Source organism: Montipora capricornis, chromosome 11 (genome assembly GCF_036669925.1).
Source record: "Montipora capricornis isolate CH-2021 chromosome 11, ASM3666992v2, whole genome shotgun sequence".
Classification (NCBI taxonomy): domain Eukaryota; kingdom Metazoa; phylum Cnidaria; class Anthozoa; order Scleractinia; family Acroporidae; genus Montipora; species Montipora capricornis.
Genome location: NC_090893.1, coordinates 6058475 through 6076119, shown reverse-complemented (window position 1 = coordinate 6076119; position 17645 = coordinate 6058475). Strand labels below are relative to the sequence as shown.

Below are 17645 nucleotides of genomic sequence, written 5' to 3'. Positions count from 1 at the left end.
GCCGTTAGGTCAAAACAAAGACTTTTGCATAAATGGAAATTAAACAATAGTTGACACTAAGATATTTACAATTTTTTGCTAGAATACAAAAGGCGAAGGTCAAACAAAAACTTTAGCACAAATGGAATCTGACTGCTTATTTAGTGGTGGTTGACGCTCACGTATCAAAAGCATCTCGTGAGTGAGACAGTCAAATTTCGATTTGCATTTCTTTAGGATAGTACAATGTGCTTTAAGTTCAGGTTCGTCCAGATCGTGTTTCATCTTCATGTGTCGACCAACCGAAGATGATAGGGATTTGTGTTCCTCTATGCGCTGATGTAAATGCCTTGTTGTGTAACCAATGTAGTCCATATCGCATAGACCACATTTAAAATAATAAACAACACATTGGTTATTTACAACATTTGGCTTGTTTTCACGGTGTTTATTCTCTGATGAGTGCGAAAAGCTCAAAAATATCTTCAAACGCCTTAAATACCCAGAAGACCTAATTAACAGAACTGTTAAGAATTTTGTCGACTATGTTCAATCGGATGCCCAGAAACCACCACAAGTGCAATACCAAGAAAAAATAGTCCGTATTGTATTACCGTACAAAGATCAGAAGTCAGCTAACCTGCTACAGAGACGACTCAAAGATCTGAGCGTTAAAATTGGTAACACCATCGAGATTGTTCCTGTGTTTGCTAATCGTAAGATTGAAAGTCATCTCAAACACCGTAGGGCATTGTTGTTAGTTTTTATTCTTAATACATTTTCTAAATCGATCCTTCTTAAAGTGCCCCTGTGACCAAAAAAGCAATTCATATTTTTCTTTGGATTTCAAAACTATGTTAACAAAAAACTAAGTGACCCACGTTTTAAGCCTTGATTTCAAAAAGACACCTCTTTATTTTAACTGTAATTTTCCTATTTAGTGGTCCGCCATTACTAACATTATGTTCTTGAGAGAGCTGGATCGAGGAGAAGATGACGTCAAAGGCTCACTTAAGAATGCAATACGTACGAGTATGTATGCCCCAGAATTAATATGCAGCACAGGGTTTTGGGCTTTCAGACTCTTAAACTCATGCTTTGCATATATAATAAGCTGCGTTCGCATGCTGAAATTTTGAGATAGTGAGCCTCTGACGTCACTTTTCCCTGGATCCAACCGTCTGAGATCCAATCGGTCAGTTTTGAACGTGAGTAATGGTGGACTGTGAAATCCAAAACTTACACTCAAAGTAAACCGCCTTTGGATAAAAATCAAAGCTCAAAATTTTGCCAGGCAGGTGTTAAGCAAACACACTTTCAAAATCTGAAGGAAAAGAGGAAGTGGTTTTTTTGATCACAGGGGCACTTTAAGTAGGCATTAATTAAATCAATTCAACTACAGTCAACTCCCGTTATTGCGGACACCCTCGGGACCGCGAATTGGTGTCCGTAATAGCGAGAGTCCGGAATAGCGCGGTGCGAGAAAATTTTAATTTTAAACCATACTTACAGAAGGGGGTCATGAGTGTGTTCATTCTTGTTAACTCCAGTACCTTTTTCAGACTCGTTGTCGCATGTAAAGGGCGTCAGAACTTTATTTACAAACAGAACAGAACTTAACAGACAAGAGTTACGTACCCTTTGTGTACAGTACTAAGTACGCAAAAAACAATCATCGGATGTTGCAGCAATGTCCACACATGCATCGTTTTGGTTTCCCACTGTACTGAAGTACAGTAATCTACATTTCTAAAAAAAGTTATTTTCTAGGAAAAACCTGAACATCAGCTATTGATTGCATCAGCTATCATATTGCCTTAAGAGATCGCTCCTATCAGCTCTGTGTACTTCTCCCCCTGCACTTTGTCGCCAAGGAGACTTAATTCATTAGCAACCTTAAACTCCCCTCCATGAATCAAAAAAGCAGAAAAAATAGACATGATGATGTGTGCAAATATTCCAAGATGCTGCTCGGTGTCCGCTATAGTGAGAGAGAAAACAATAAAATTGTGACGTTGGGACCGAATAAAGTGTCAGTAAGTCCATAATAGCGGGAGTTTATTTCAGTCAAACGTCTGTAACTTTCGCCGGGGATTTAGCTGCTGTCCGTAATAGCGGGGTGTCCGTAATAGCGAGGTGTCCGCAAGGCGGGAGTTGACTGTAGCTGGGTACCCTAACCCCAACAAATATTATACATGTACACATGCTTTATTTCTTTGGTTTGCATTATCAGCGATCATAACAACAGAACAGCTCTCCACGTGGCTGCCATGAGAGGCTCCAAGCGATGTGTGGAATGCATTCTGAAACATCATCCTCAGAGTATTAACCTCTTGGATAAAAACCAGGTAACTTCTCAACTTCTCACGTTTGCAGAATAATTTGTGAGCAGTGTTTGGTTAAACAACTTCAGACTTCCGCTCTAGTCGAAATGAGTTTGTTCTTAGCTTGAGAGAAAACCATCAAATGACAAAGAAACGCGGCATATTTGAATATCAGGATTTTGGTTTCAAATACTGCAGAAAAAAACCCATTCAAGACGAGGACCTTCTCTGCTCTGAGTCTTCTTGTAACAAAACAGAAGTCCACGACTCACACATCTCTTTTATGGGTTCTTTTGTGTTGAGATCATCGCCACCTATTGAGGCCTTAGCCAATCATTGTACAATGTTTTCAATACATCACATAAACTAACTTTAGTCGCATGAGTTAACTTTTGAATAGACCAATTTCGATATATTAAAATTCAGTCCGAAACAAAAGGCATGATCTCGAGGCTCTGGGGAATAAACTCATACAAATCCTTATATTTATTCCCCAGAGCCGTGAGATGATGCCTTTTGTTTCGGACTGAATTTTAATGTATCAAAATTGGTCTATTGACGGTCTGAGAAAATGATCACTTAAACTACGACCACTACCAGTAGTTGTTCACAGGATATTGGGAAGAAATACGGGTATGCCGTTGCCTGGTGGCATTACTGCTGTGCAGTCACTGTCAGTGGTTTTTTTGATCAAAGGGGCACTTTAAAGCAACATATCCTTATCAGATAAATGTGATACCCCATTATCCACATCGGAATGTATCTGGCTCCGATTGAATCAGCAAAGTTTTTATCACCATTGGAAACGGCAACTAGTGCCTACAGATCGGTACCGATTCTGATCTATCGGAAAATTGATCGGGTCCGTTTCTGTTGGTCGGGTTCCCAATACCGATATTTGGACGCATTCCCTAAGGATTTAAACATTTGTTTCTTTCCTCCCAGGAGAGAATAAAAATCTGAATAACAATGCATTAATTTTTTGACAAAGCACTCTGGACTTGGTAGTAAAATGATGGCATCATGCAAGTGGCCTATTAGATGCAAATAGGTGTCATGTAAAAGAATGCCATCATGACAGTTCAAAGGAGCAGGGGTGGTATTGACGTGCAAAGCCCAGAAACAACATCATTCATGGTACTACCAGTGGATGGTGATAATTAATTCTAGAATTACCCTATGCCAAAGTTGGTGAAATTGGCAAGCACGCTCTGACAAATTAGAGACGTTTTCCTTTTTGCAAAGGAGAGTAAAACAAGTTCATGGGAAAATTGAGGTGCATGTAACTAACTAAAGAACAGTTGGCCAGTACTATGCAGTTCTTCATTATTTTGAGAAACTAGGTACATGTACTGTATATACTACAAATTACCAGGATCGAGGTAAGATTTTCATCCCCATTGAAGAGTTCCGGAATCGGTATATTGTCCAAATCTGGACTAACCGGAACTATATCTGCAACAAGGATTCAGATATTCATATCAGATCCATTCTTAAGTAACTAAAGAGGCAATACAAACACAAAATGCACTGACATACCTGTTATTACATAGTTACAATAAAACTTAAGAGAAATGTCTAAAATGCCATTTTTTTCTTTCAAAATTTGATATTAACCTTTGGAAAAAGATGACACTGGTCCAATAAAACTGTAATAATTTTTTGTTGTAATTCACTCGTTCAATTCCAAAAATATTAGCACTGACATTCAATTTCATGTCAAGTTCCAAATTAGGTCACATTGTTGTCAAACTTTAAGCCCAATGTCCCTAAAATCTATCAACTGATCCTTTAAGAATTGGCCTGCTTTCTGTAAATTCCAGAAATTTCTCAGTTTCATTTTCTCAATCTACTAGGTATGCAGAGCCTTTTGCAGGATTTACAACTCAAGAAATCTTAATTTAGCATGTGAATTCTTAAACTTTATATTTTAACCTGTTATGAGAAAATTTTGTGTTTTTATGGGTCCCGGCCTTTTTCTTTGAAACTGTATTCTTTGTCAGCATTATTTTTTGGACTGAGATTTGAAGCAGCATGTCACTGTCTTTCTGAAATTCTGCACATTTTGACTAACTGAAAATCATAACTTTTACCATTTTGTCTATGTAAACAGCTACAATTGCATACAAAGCAAAACTTAATGGTTACAAAAAACAAGGCCAGATGCAGCCAAAAATTAATAGTAAAGCTCTAATAACGATGATCTTAACAAAGCAAAGAACTAAATTCTGCATTAGAGTAGGTTATAGCCTAAGTGACAAAAACAAAAAAAACTAGTGACAGTTAATTACCACTTGCAAGACCATCGCCATCATCCTGCCAGCCACTGTCAACCTCTGAGGCAGAACTTGTCCCAAAGCTAGGAATCTATGGCAATTAAAAGATCAAGAAAATTACCTCCAACCTACAATGACCAGTCAAATTGCAACCCTCTTTGCAGCTCTTGCATAACATAAAAGGAAGATGAAGATATTATATGGTAATTAATTAATTAAATATTCCCAAGACTGGGCAGCTGTCCTAAAAAAAAAGAAGAGGCCACTTAAAAAAATGACCTAACTCATAATTTAACAGTAGTTTTTATTGATGCTTAATTCAATATTTGCAGTAAGAAACCCTAGCTGGTATGGTAGGGTTACATTTGTGTCTGCAAAGATGCATAATGTCAGGGAGGGTCCTCAAATAGTGAGGTAAAACATTGCTCTTAGCTGCCCCTCCTATCAAATCAATCTTTTGTTTGCTTTGTCCCATGTTTTGGAACATCTGACCGTACCATACAATAAACCACTTAAAGTTTTCTCTTGCCCCAAAGGGTGGGAAGAGAGACTGTGTGAAGGAGAAAATTAACGCTTGTTTTTGGACGCTTTATTATTAAATGCTTCATTCCCAGTGTGGACTGCTCTACCAGTTGATTTTACAGCTGTAGCTGCCTCAGACCTTTTTACAGAATTGCATCATTCTTTTTAAGTCTCTACAGGTATTTAATTGAACTTGAATCTAGTACTTTAAAGTGTTACAATTTTTGTCCTCTTCACCTTAAGTTTACTAAACAAATATGCCTAGATGAACAAAAGTATTGGCAACTTTCAATTCCAATAAATTTCACCAGCTTGTTTTATTATATGTCCTTTACATGCACGTACGATATGCCAGGTGAACTGTATTTCAAACTCTTACAAAACATCTTTTATTGGATGACTTATGGTACAGCTGCTGCATGGGGCCAAGGTAAAGCTAAAGGTAAGGTAAAGGTAAAGGTACACCTTATTTAACGTCGGAAGTTCCTTTACTCTCTAGAGAGTACTCTCCCAGGAAGCTGACGGTGCGCTCATTTTACCCCCCTCTTTCCACCAGTGCTCCATTTTAAGGGTATTTAAAGCTATTTAGGTTACACTGAAAGGAAAAAAGTCGAAAAAAGGATTTGAGATCCGGGGATCGAACTCGGGACCTTTTGCACCAAGGCCGCACATTAACCGACTGTGCCACCCTTGCTCCTTAAAGCATCTCAGTCTGACTTGAGGAAGATTCTCATTCTTCAAAAACCAGCCTTTTGCCTTATCTTTTTTTGTAATAATATACCCCATGCTATCTCATTACTTGTCTCTTCAAATATTCTGCCAATAATAATAATTATTGATATGCTTTACTTAACTGAAACAGTATCTTAGCCTTGTGGATGATATATCTCTAATAATTCTGTACCAAAGCATATTCATCAACATAATGCAACGCACAATCATCTGCTACGGGTGAATCACCACTGAACTTACAGTTGAAGTATTTTGCTAACTTTGGAATGAGATTATGAAACTCTCTTCATCCTAATTGGCACGTGCTTGCAAAATGGCTATTAAAAATACGAATTTGCAAATTTCTGCTTACAGTACTCAAAGATGAGGATGCATGCTTATGTTGATGCCCACTGAGTGGTTTCAATAAGTACCAACAGCCAACAAAAAGTGTCAGCTACATGTACTTTTTTCCCTACATTGAAGTAATTAAAGACAGAATCTTTCAATCCCAAGATTAAAATACATTTCCACGATGACAACAGTCAGATACTCTACTCGATCAAACCATCCACCAACTTCATGTTTTATTGAAACCCCTGCCCACTCACTGATATCAAAATTGAACAATCATCATTGTTAGTATATACTAAAACAGCAGATAGCGCCAAGGCACGCTTTGATTAGCCACTCAAACTCCAAATATCCTTTGCTATTCAGCTCCAAGCAACTCTTGTGGGATTTGTGACAGAAATTATTGTAATTGTTGGAGGGATGAATGAGTTAAATTCATCTTTTTGTGCCATACTGTCTCGCTGTTGTAGGAGGATATACTAATTAAAACAACTATTCACCTCAGTGTCAAGCTTCGCAGCTCGGTAGACATCCACCACTAGCCACCTTTACTTCAGTGAATAGTTGTTAACTATTGTATCCTCTATAATTCTGTTTCAAAATAATTTTCTTTATTCATCCACTTATTTTAAGAATTAATACCTCTTACTAACCGAGTTCGAGGTCCATACTGTAAGTTACGGACCGAGTTTTTTCCCGGTGATTTATGCCTGGCGCGCAGGCCATAAATCAACGGGAAAAAACGAGGATCCGTAACTTACAGTACGGACCGAGAAAACGAGGTTAGTAAGATATTTATTATGTCTCTGAGGTTAACCAGCGCGCGGGCAAGGAAACTAGTTAAAGTGAAGCAGAAGGTTCAACTGCCACAAAGAATGCCGTGCCAAAATCCCAAAAACTAAATCTTCTTGGCTGTTAAGTTTGAAATAGTTGCTTGCAAGATTCAAACAGTTTTCAGTACAAGTTTATGCAACAGAAATGACATGAAAAACTCACTAGAAATTTTAAATTTAGCGGGCTGTACAGCAGGCCGTACTGTAGAATACGGCCCGCTAATTTAATCCACGACATGAGATTGCAGTTTTTGAATCGAGGACTTGCAGGAATGATAGGCCCTACCTCATTTTCTTATTTCGTTATTTAATCGAGTAGTGATGCTTTCGCGAAAGTTGAATCAAGTATGAATAATTAACAAGGTTTCCCTTCAGTGATTTCGCGAGAATCAAGTGACGAGGATAGAGTTTCATTTCGAGTGAATCGAGTCTCAATCCTCAAATCGATTTTCGATCCTCAATTCTTGCAAGGATCAAGTCAAGACTGTCAACTTACTTTTGCACGGTACTGTTGCACGGTACTGGTCTTTCAGTCAATACTCCTGGACATCTTGCTCATACTTTTTCCCATCAAGGCACAGAAAGTGCACAACTTTTCAAACCAGATGTTTGTGTACAAGTGCATGGTACATCACAGACATCTGATCATATAGTGACAGGTTTAAAGTACAGGTCACTTTTGTCTGGTCACTTGTTACAAAACCTTTCCTGATGCTAAACGTATAGGTCTCATTAGGCCTCATTAGACCTAAAAACTATGTTTAGGCCTATAAGCTTAGCCAATTTTAAGGTTTTGTAAAACGATGACCTGTAACAAGTGGCCTGCCGAGTGTGACCTGTGTTTTAAACCTGCGGCTCACATAGCACTTTTTGTTTCTGAACAAGTCACAAATCTATAAAAACAAGATGCCTACATGGGCATATCCGTGGAATGCCCAAACAGTTAACACAAATTGTCCAGTTACAGTCAACTTCAAGTACAGGTAAACTTCAGAAAACGGTGAGAGATTACCAGAAAGATAAAGCTGTAATATAACTTGAAGTTGTTTGTTGTAAAAACTCATTATAAATGTTACTAAATTTGCAAATGCAAACAACGAAGCCCTATTAGCAGGTTATCAGGATATGGAATTTTTTATTTATTTATTTATTTTTTGGAAGGAGACTTTTTTCAAATCCTGCAGTTTTACCTGCTTAATTCCATTCATCCAAAAATTACAAGATCAGCCTTAAATTATCCGAAAAACTTATTACAAATCACAGTTCAACAACTTATCATCTTGGGCCAGTTGTTCAAAAGGCAAGTTTTAAAACGAGTTTTATTCTCTACTCCCAAATGCTGTTCAAGGCTGATAATCGGTAAAACTTTACATTAGAAGAAGTCAATCTTGAAAAACAATAATAAGCAAAGGAAACTGTCACCAAAAAGTTGAAAACATAAAACAAATGTTTACGCTAATCATGGATTAAGGTAATCGGCTTTCGAACAACCGGGCCCTGCATTCGAGGTCCGGTTCCGTAATCCTGGTTTAGTTCCTTGCAAACTGTTTAAATCTGGCCTGGCAAAGACAAGACGACAATATCTGTACTTTATTTCTCTCAATGCTCAAAAATCTAAAAATTCCGTAATTGCGTGTTCTATAGTCCAGTCCAAAGTTCTAATCTTACAATTCCACAATCTTGATTTCAGAAGTAGAGTAACTTGGTACCAAACCTTCTACAATAACTTGAAATCTCGTTAAGAAAAAAGCTTAAATCCAGTAGTCCAGTCCGGGTTGAGATCGCCAAAACTCTCTATCGTCGATTCAAAACTCAACAAAAGCTACAAGTAGTAAATAGTTCTCAGAAACTACAAAAGTTTGTCATGATTCTACACTCGAGCTGGCTTCAAGGCTGACATGTTGATCATTTACAACTTCTTTTTCACCACAAGCTTAAGCGTGCACTCTGAGCTTCTAACAGCTTTCCAAGACCACTGTTTCTAAAGTTAATCCCTTTCCAGCGGGGTTAGTATTTAGATGGGGGACATCAAAATACGCGACTTACGGTCAGGAACATACGACCAAAAATTATATTTTAACGCTCCAAAATGTGAACTAAGCAAGGTACAGATTTTGCTAGCCTGCTTTATGCAAAACAAATATTGACGCAAAAGTATAGAAATATTAATACGTAGTTTTTAAGGAGAGAAGAAGGAACTTCTAGGAAGTGTCGATCGAGAATAAAACAATTTGCCATCAGCGAAAAACATTTCGGGAGATTTTTGTTAGGTTCAATCAGAGTTCAATTTTTCTACCGTACTTTTGGTCGTACAAGTAAAATCACAAAATCGAAAGTGACATAGATTTTAGCGCTCGCCTGTGATCCAGTTACCTTGCGTGTTTAATACTGACAACTCACGAAACAAAAGATGCACCTGTGACAAAATTACGGCAAGACACCGGGTTTTTGTTTGTTTCCTTAAAGTTTATTTTCTTTCAAGTGTTGTAAAGTTTGACAATTTAACACAAACATCACAATCGTTGATGCTAGTCCACGTGTCAGCTAAAGTTAAGCTCCTCCAAATGACGTTAGTACTTGGATGGGGGACCGCTGCAAGTCCCCGTGACAGCGATAGCTAATTCGGTTTTTTAAACTTGATTTCATTTTTTATCTTGTTTGGCCGTTGAAATCTATTTTCTTATTTTCTTTGTACGTCAAAACGGCGAACAAACTGGTTCCCAAGAAATATTGGAGTATTCGTTCTATGCATTAAATACTTCTAATGAAGTATTCTTTCTATGCAAAATAGTGTTCACAGTGGAACACACAAGTACGAGGCAAGATCTAGAAATAATGTAGAATATTATCCTTACCTTTAAGCTTGCTATTCTCAAAGAAAAAGCTTCTGTCCACTTTATCGAATAGTTTAATACTGAATCAATCATGGCGGGCGGAAAGATTCCACACTAAATCTTTGCTTTCGTCAAGATTAACGAAAGTGTGTTACACTTGCCGAGTGGTATAACGCACTCGCAGATAATTGGGAAGGTTGGGAAAGAATATGAGTTCTCCTCAGGGTAGGGAAGTTTGGACTTACTGGAGGGAATAAATGTACATGTAAATTCACCCGATCGGAGATTAACTCAATATCTGTGGGGTATGCACATTTGTGACTACCAACAAAAAAAAAAGACACCAGACCGGTTTTAAGACGTGGTATAGACCTCTTTCATAATGGTGGCCAAATAAATTATTCTGTTGTTTTAATGCTAATAAGCCCTACTAACCTCGCTACGACGAGCAAATTTCAAAAGAATATTTCTTTTAAAACGAGGGCAGTAGGTCTAATTAACATATTAAATACAAAAGAATGTAAAGTTGGTCGCCATTTATGAAAGTGGTCTATGCCTTCGGCATTCCACGTAAAAAAAAACCCTTACATTTGCCAAGTCTTGAAGGTCTTGAAACAATGAATCCAGTGAATCTGCAAGAAAAGTTTGTTACCATTTTATCAACATCAACTCTTCCTAAGGCCCGTTTCAAACGTCGAACTTTACAGGTGCCGAATCTAATGCAAATGAGAAAAATCTATTGTTTTCGTTCATTTGCATTAGATTTGGCACATGTAAAGTTCGACGTTTGAAACGGGCCTAATGTAACTAAAATTGAAAGTGATTTCATGCACAAGGGGTAAAATCCAACAAGCTGCCATTCTTGTTTTTGAAGAAGGCCCCATCTAGCTTTCAAGGGTTTCATCCATAACCATATTTGAGCCAATTCAACATTTGTAAACTATTGGCTGATTGTTGGCTAAAACAAAGCAAAAGTATGCAATAAATCTCAAATTTCTTTTTTTTTTTTTTTGATTTAAATTCTATTTGATGTAGTCTTGCCAAGCAATAATAATATTTATGTTCATTTGTGATATTGCTTTCATTCCAGTTCCGGCCTGCAGTTGTCATGTTGGTAGTACCCAGGCCACCATGTTAGAAAAAGTACAGTGATTTTACATTTGAGTGTGTACTTGTTGAATTGAGTTGCTTTGCTAATAAATGAGTGAGTTTGATAATCCACACCTCAGGTTTTTGATTGAAAACTACTATAATTTAGATCAACAATATTTTTTTGGAGTTTGTTAAAATGGCAAAATCACCAAGAAATTAGTTTTAAAGCCAATTTCAGATCCTTCCTCCAACTTGCACTGTAATTTATCTGCCCATGAGTTGAAAATCTAACAACCAAGATGGTCCATCATCAGACGATCGATAATCAAACTCATTTGGTAAAATGATCATAAGGTTCCACTTTGTTTTAATTCTCTTTCAAACTACATTGTCAGAGTCCCAAAATGAGGCATAATAATGGTGATGATGATGATGATGAAGACAATAACAAAGACCAGACAAATTTTATTGATAGACTAAAAAAAAAATTAATTTGCTATCTGACAATAAAAAAATCCTATGAAGGTGGTGGAAGGACACACACTCAATTAATTAAAAGAAAATTGTCATGTTTTAGCAGTGGTACCAAATGACATTGATGTACAAGTAAAGACATTTCCTAGACATGCTGAGCTATTTACTCCAATGCAATAAAACTCTTGGTGACTCTATTAAGGAAGCTATCCAATTTAATAACAATCAGCCACTTCTGCAATAGTACCTGACGTATGTGATTTCGGGCTGAGTCTCTAGGTTTTTTAGTTTGCCACCCTTATCAAAATCCACTCCCAGCTAATTACATCTTGCCATGGTGCTGTGCTTTTGGATCACACATGGATCATACAACAGCTGCTAGAGATGTCTTATACTCTGCTTTTAGCATAATCTTGTTGAGCTGCTGCAGCACCCTTCATGATAGCATTCCTTAGATGGCAAGAATGGCATTTACAGGACCAGTTCCTTGCTTTGTTTCTTTGTTTGATTTCAGAAGATTGCAACACTGTACTTCTCTGACTATGACCTTTACTCTGTTACCATTAAAAAGAAGTCTTTTTGTTTCAGTTATTATTATCGAGAAAATAACTTACCCGTAGAGAACAATAGTGAAACATTACTTGGACTATAGGTAGGAAGTCATATTTTGTGTATTTACCATTCAATGGATTTTCCTCTTGTGGAGATGAATGCATCTCAACTGGATGTAAGTATGCTTGATTAGCTTCTGTTACCATTGCAAGTGCAATAGATGAGTGACAAACAAAGTTATTTGATAAAAACCCTGACACAGAGGATGCACTGGGATGACTTTGGTTTTCCAACTCCAGTGACTGGTTAGAAATGTTTGTAACATTCTCTCCCGTTCTGATTGGTTGTCCTGTTTCTTCACTTTCCTGTCTGACACCTTGACTGTGAGGCCCTGTAAGTGCTGCCTGCTCTAGAAAATGTGAACCAAAGTTCTGAGAATGACCACTTCCCTATGGAAATGAAACGTAATGGACAGCAAAACAGGTTTGAAAAGAGCATTAAACCAAAACAATTTAAGCATGAAGGCAAGGTGGTAAGGCACAAAAGTCCAACCTCAAGGTCAGTGGTTTATTAAGGCATATCTCTTCCACTGTGTTGTTTTCTATCTCTCTGATCCACCCAGAACTATAAGCATGTGACATTACTGGTTCTGGTACCTCCAAGAGTACATGAAAACCAGCAGTTCACAATGACAACTTCTACTAACATTGGGGCAAAAGGGGGGTGGGGTTCAGTTTAACTAATTAGTGATAAGACACAAAATGAGGGGGAGATCTGTTTAGGTGTGTTCAACTAGTCATTATCAATCCCATACAGATCCAATGCAAATCATGTAAATGTGTGGTTTTTGTAGCTTCATCACAGAATGAGTATTCTATAAATAATTAAATAAGCACATGCAACCTGAATGCTGTTTTTCTATTGGTTATTTCCTCATCAAGTTTTATTGAATTTTATAAAAAGATTTTTGATGAAGTGGTGGCCAGCACAACTAACATATGAAAGCAACAGACTTAACACAGGGGAAACTTCATCCTTGATACTGTAAACAGCAATGTTATGCAGTTACTCTGATCTAGAAAAACAACAACTGAATGTAATTTACTAGTAAGTCCCAAGTTTCACACAAGGCTAGATCCGAATATGGGCATTCCCAAATATGGCAATCTACAAGAAGCCCAACATACAACAGATACTTCAGTATCTGCATTTTGCATTGAATTCCTGATCTCTGTAAGGTTTTAATAATTATTATACCATTGCAATAGTCGCACTTGATAGGTCATGGCAGATTAAAAAATTAAATCATGACACTTAAAGGACCAAAACATAATACTGGATGGATATTTTCTAGAACAAAGCAATATTATTTTATTTACCTCTGCAAAAATGTAAAGGGCAGAATTGCCCTTTATTTTCTTCTTAATGAAAGACCCATCCCAGATACGAGGAATTCCATAGAAATCAAGTTTAGTGCGATTATTAACTGCAGCAGCACAGTAGAATCTGAAAATAATAAAACAAAATATTTATGTTAAGATTCAGAAATGCACAGGATGTTTACAAAACACCTTGTTAACTCATTTGCAACAACACATAAGAACATTTACATAGTTCAATTCAGCAGATAACTATATATGAGCTACTTAAAGCAATATCTCCACAACATGCTTGTATTAATGACACGTTTTGTCAAAACAATCCCAGAATACTGTTTAGAAATGACTTTAATGACCCATATAACAATGGTATTCAGTGATGTCCCTTTATTATACAGGGCTTCTGATATTATACGATGTTGTGATTTCCCATGTGCCATAAAGCAACAAATCGCATAATTCATGAAAATCACAGAATTTGTACAATATTTACGGAAGAAAACTGCCAAATTTCGCTTTTTGATCATTTCTCTGATAATTTAAACGCTATCTCAAGGCATTTTAGTTTTCAAAAGATGTCAAAAACTGGAATGAACGAACAAAGTTCCATGCATCGTTTTCCTTGTTGTGGACCTGGTGCTGGTTTTCAGTGGTAAGTAATTGCTTGTTGGCAACAATCCATTTCTCTAAATAAACCAATCATAATGGCATGAAAACTGCTGGATCATCTTGAAACAAACATCCCCACAAATAAGTTTAACACTTCTTCTAGAAAAAAATCGCACCTTCCTGTAAACAGTTTGGCAAAAGACAGGGCAACAAACTACCCCGAAGGAATGTTTCATGTTTACGATGGTGTGTTGTTTTGCTTAATTCGTGCAACATAGTGGCTATTTGTAGTGGACAAGTTCCTTGAAGCTGAGTCATGCGAAACTAAATCGGCAAAATTAGCCATCTGTGATTTCAATAACTTAAAATGAGGCAACAAATTCATGATTTATTTCAGATGTTTTCATCATTCCCTTAATTGTGCTCTAATATGTTCTTGAACAGCAAGAAATGGATTGTGCTCCACTTGGTTTCCATATGATCGTCTGGATTGCCCCAGTCATTTCAAATAATGTTCAGGGACAATTATATGGAAACACTACCAAGATGATTGCTAACAACCCGGGCAACTGAGACAACCTCAGTTGTCTGGATAGAACTCAATTCTATCCGAGCGACTGAGGTCGTCTCAGTCATCAGCGATCGTCTGTGTAGTGTTTCCATATAATTGTCCTGATTGCCCCTGGATATTATTTGAAACGACTGGGGCTATCAGGACGATCATATGGAAACCAGGCTCAAGACCAAACAAACACGGTCAAATTAGCTAAAATTAAATTGCATAATTTGCCACATAATTTTCACATTTTTTCCTACCCTATCAGAAGCCCTGTTTATACAAAGGAGCTTAAAGAAAAACTCTAGCATCCATTCCTTTACTACTACTCAAGGGCTTGTTTAGGACCAAATTTTATTTTCAGGACCCATACCTGAACCAAAAGTTTAGAAGCTGCACTTTCCAGTTTGTATTTGGTAAATTCCATGTGTGAGGCAAACAAGTGCTGGTTTTAACTCAAATTTTCTTTTAAATGCTTATTTTCAGTATCTCCAAAATGATGGTGATCAGAGAAGAATGGACTGGTACACAAAGATGTGCAAAGTTATTTGGATATTAAATATTTTCTGCACCATATTTTAAGTTGGATGGAGAAATTCAAGAGGTTCTAACAGAGTGGAGTTCACGGAGTTCTTAAAGGTGAACCCAATATATACATAACAATCATTCACTAAATAACTGATCATTTCTTTATTATGGAATGAAAGCCCTTTTAATGCTCTAAAAATCATGCTTGTGTCTTACATAAATTTTGTTGGGAGAATGACACTGTTTTGTCAGCATGCAGGTTTAGCTAAAGCACATGACCACTGTAACATTTGCTCCAATTCCTACCACATTCAAGATGACTGTCTTTACAATATGATACAATACAATTTATTAATCAATTCTCCCACAGGGGTTTTTCAGAATCAATTTACATGTAATAATGGAAAGAAGGAATAAAATGTATCTAGTTACAATCAAACGTCATTGTAGAGAAATTCGATAGCTGCATAAAGACAAAGCCAAAAACAACAATAGCTTTAGAGATCTTTCTCGTGCTGGTTCTTTTTTGTGCAATTTAATAATTATCACTTTCCTTGCATGCAAAGTTGGCGACCAAAATTTATGATCTGGCGACCAAATTTTCTCCATTAGTCGCCAGCTGGCACTTGAGCAAAAAGGTTAGTTTCAAGCCCTGCTTATTGCTACTTATTGCCTTTTATATAAAAATTTCAATTTTTAAGTAAAGCGACACCTGTTAATATCTGCATTTCATTTACACTTCTCTTTCCAGAACAAACCAAATGCAAAAAAACCTGAGTTAACTGCTCTTACTTTTTATCAAGACAATCAATCAGTTGGAAATTATCAGCATAAATACCCACAGTAGGCACCATCAGAAAAAATATCCTTTGTCTACTTTACAAATTTTTTTCTTTCTAATAAATAAAGTAGGTAAATCAAAATGCTACCTTTGCTCTTCAAGACAAGGAAAACATTCCTTCAATAAGATTTCAATGTCTTCCACTGTCATGCCTGAATCGATTGGTACTTGTCTCCCAAACTGGCCCTTTCCAGGTTTCTTGAGCTGAGCCATTTCAATTGTGTTTGGCATATACACATTTTCATTTCTTATTGTGACATCACTACGTTTTAAAACCACAACACTCTTTCCACCTGAGCTATTCTTGATCTGTTTTGACACAGCTCCAGGAGCAGTCCTATTGCCACGATCCATAATTGCTACAACAAAATAACCCAAGAAATGCACTTACATTGGAATTAACTAGCATTTAAAATTAAATAAAGTTTTTAAAACCTTTAACGGAGTTAACAACAAAAACTTTTCAAAGTTCCTGTGGCTTTGGTATCGGTTTAGTAATCTAAAGAAATCATTGTTTCCAGAGATGAGGTCGTACAGCAAAAATTACTGCTGATGAAGGATTGGTTACAGTAAAGCATTTGAATGTGGTTTGTCCAAATCTGCTGTGACTCTGGAAACACCGAAATTTGTTCACAAAAACAATAATAAAATTATTATTGCAAGTCATGTCCCATTTTTGGCCATTGCTGAATGGTTGCATGAAAAGAGTATGGACAAAATTTAAACTATTTAAACTATATGGGAAAGTTATATAGCACTAGCACGTCTTTCACCCATTTCATCAGCTTCTAAGATAGTCCCACTCATTCAAGACCAGCTATGGGTATCTAGACAAGGAAAGACACCTCAAAATGGGCTTAATATAACTTGAAAAAAACTCAAAACAATTCTGGACCAAAGCAGCAAGAAGGCAACAAACCACTCAGATATCTAATTGAAACTCCAAATTGGTTCTTTCAAAAAGGGGAGAGTTCTTTAAACAATATGCTCGTTACATACGTAATGTTTCATCCAAGCGAAGAAACCCTTGACAACTTTTTCGTATTCGCTCTCAATTTTCTACCCAACGATGTTCTTGGTTTTTCTCATTTTCGGGTTTGTGGTTGCACGCGTAATTTATATCATGGCCAGTGCATAAAAATTTCGGAAGACAACGCAAGCAATTTTCCCATTGCAAAAACAAGGCACAGAGAGGAAGAAGGCGTAATTTCTAGAAATTCCCGGGCATAGTCTACGAAGGAACAAGATGGAGAAGGGCTTTAGCTGCAGTTTTAAAAGAATTTAAAGCCGAACACGTATAGTTTAAGGCTCAGTCAGAGAAATTAAAGAGATGACGCATAGAAAAGATCAAATACTATACCTTTCTTTGCTTTAGGGACTGTTTAGGGCTAAAGAGGGAAATAACTGGATTCAAAGTACGTAAACCCATTCCATTTCAGTCGCGCTGAAAATGTCACGCATTGCGCAGGGGTTTGGACTTTATAGTCGTCAGAATATGGCGTAACGATCATGTGAATGTAGTAGATAAGCGTACCTCTCCCACAATTGGTCTGTTACCCTATTTCCTCGTATGCGCACGCATTCCTCTTTTAAAAAGCCTGCAATACTCAAGTGCGCATGTGCAACTATTTGATGTTTCTTCGGACCGAGCAGAGTGAATTATATGTTTTATTTTTATTTTTATTATTTTTTTATTTCTATTTCAACACAAAGCACTACTTACAATTTCTTACAATTGCTTAACATACATTATTTACAATGCGGTACTTACCAACCTCGTC

At 36.9% G+C, this 17645-nt stretch overlaps 1 protein-coding gene across 1 annotated transcript in view; it reads right to left on the bottom strand.

Moving 5' to 3' along the window:
* LOC138024084 (uncharacterized) overlaps positions 1-17339 on the bottom strand; it is a 54963-nt gene extending 37624 nt beyond the window's left edge. The window contains exons 1-7 of the mRNA XM_068871175.1: positions 17225-17339; positions 15953-16223; positions 13331-13457; positions 12079-12400; positions 10422-10465; positions 4595-4670; positions 3676-3758 (exon numbers count right to left, since the gene is read on the bottom strand). Coding sequence (XP_068727276.1) covers positions 3676-3758; positions 4595-4670; positions 10422-10465; positions 12079-12400; positions 13331-13457; positions 15953-16218 — 918 coding nt within the window. The 5' untranslated portion in view covers positions 16219-16223; positions 17225-17339. The remainder of the gene's footprint in view (positions 1-3675; positions 3759-4594; positions 4671-10421; positions 10466-12078; positions 12401-13330; positions 13458-15952; positions 16224-17224) is intronic.
* Between the last annotated feature and the right edge of the window lie 306 nt (positions 17340-17645).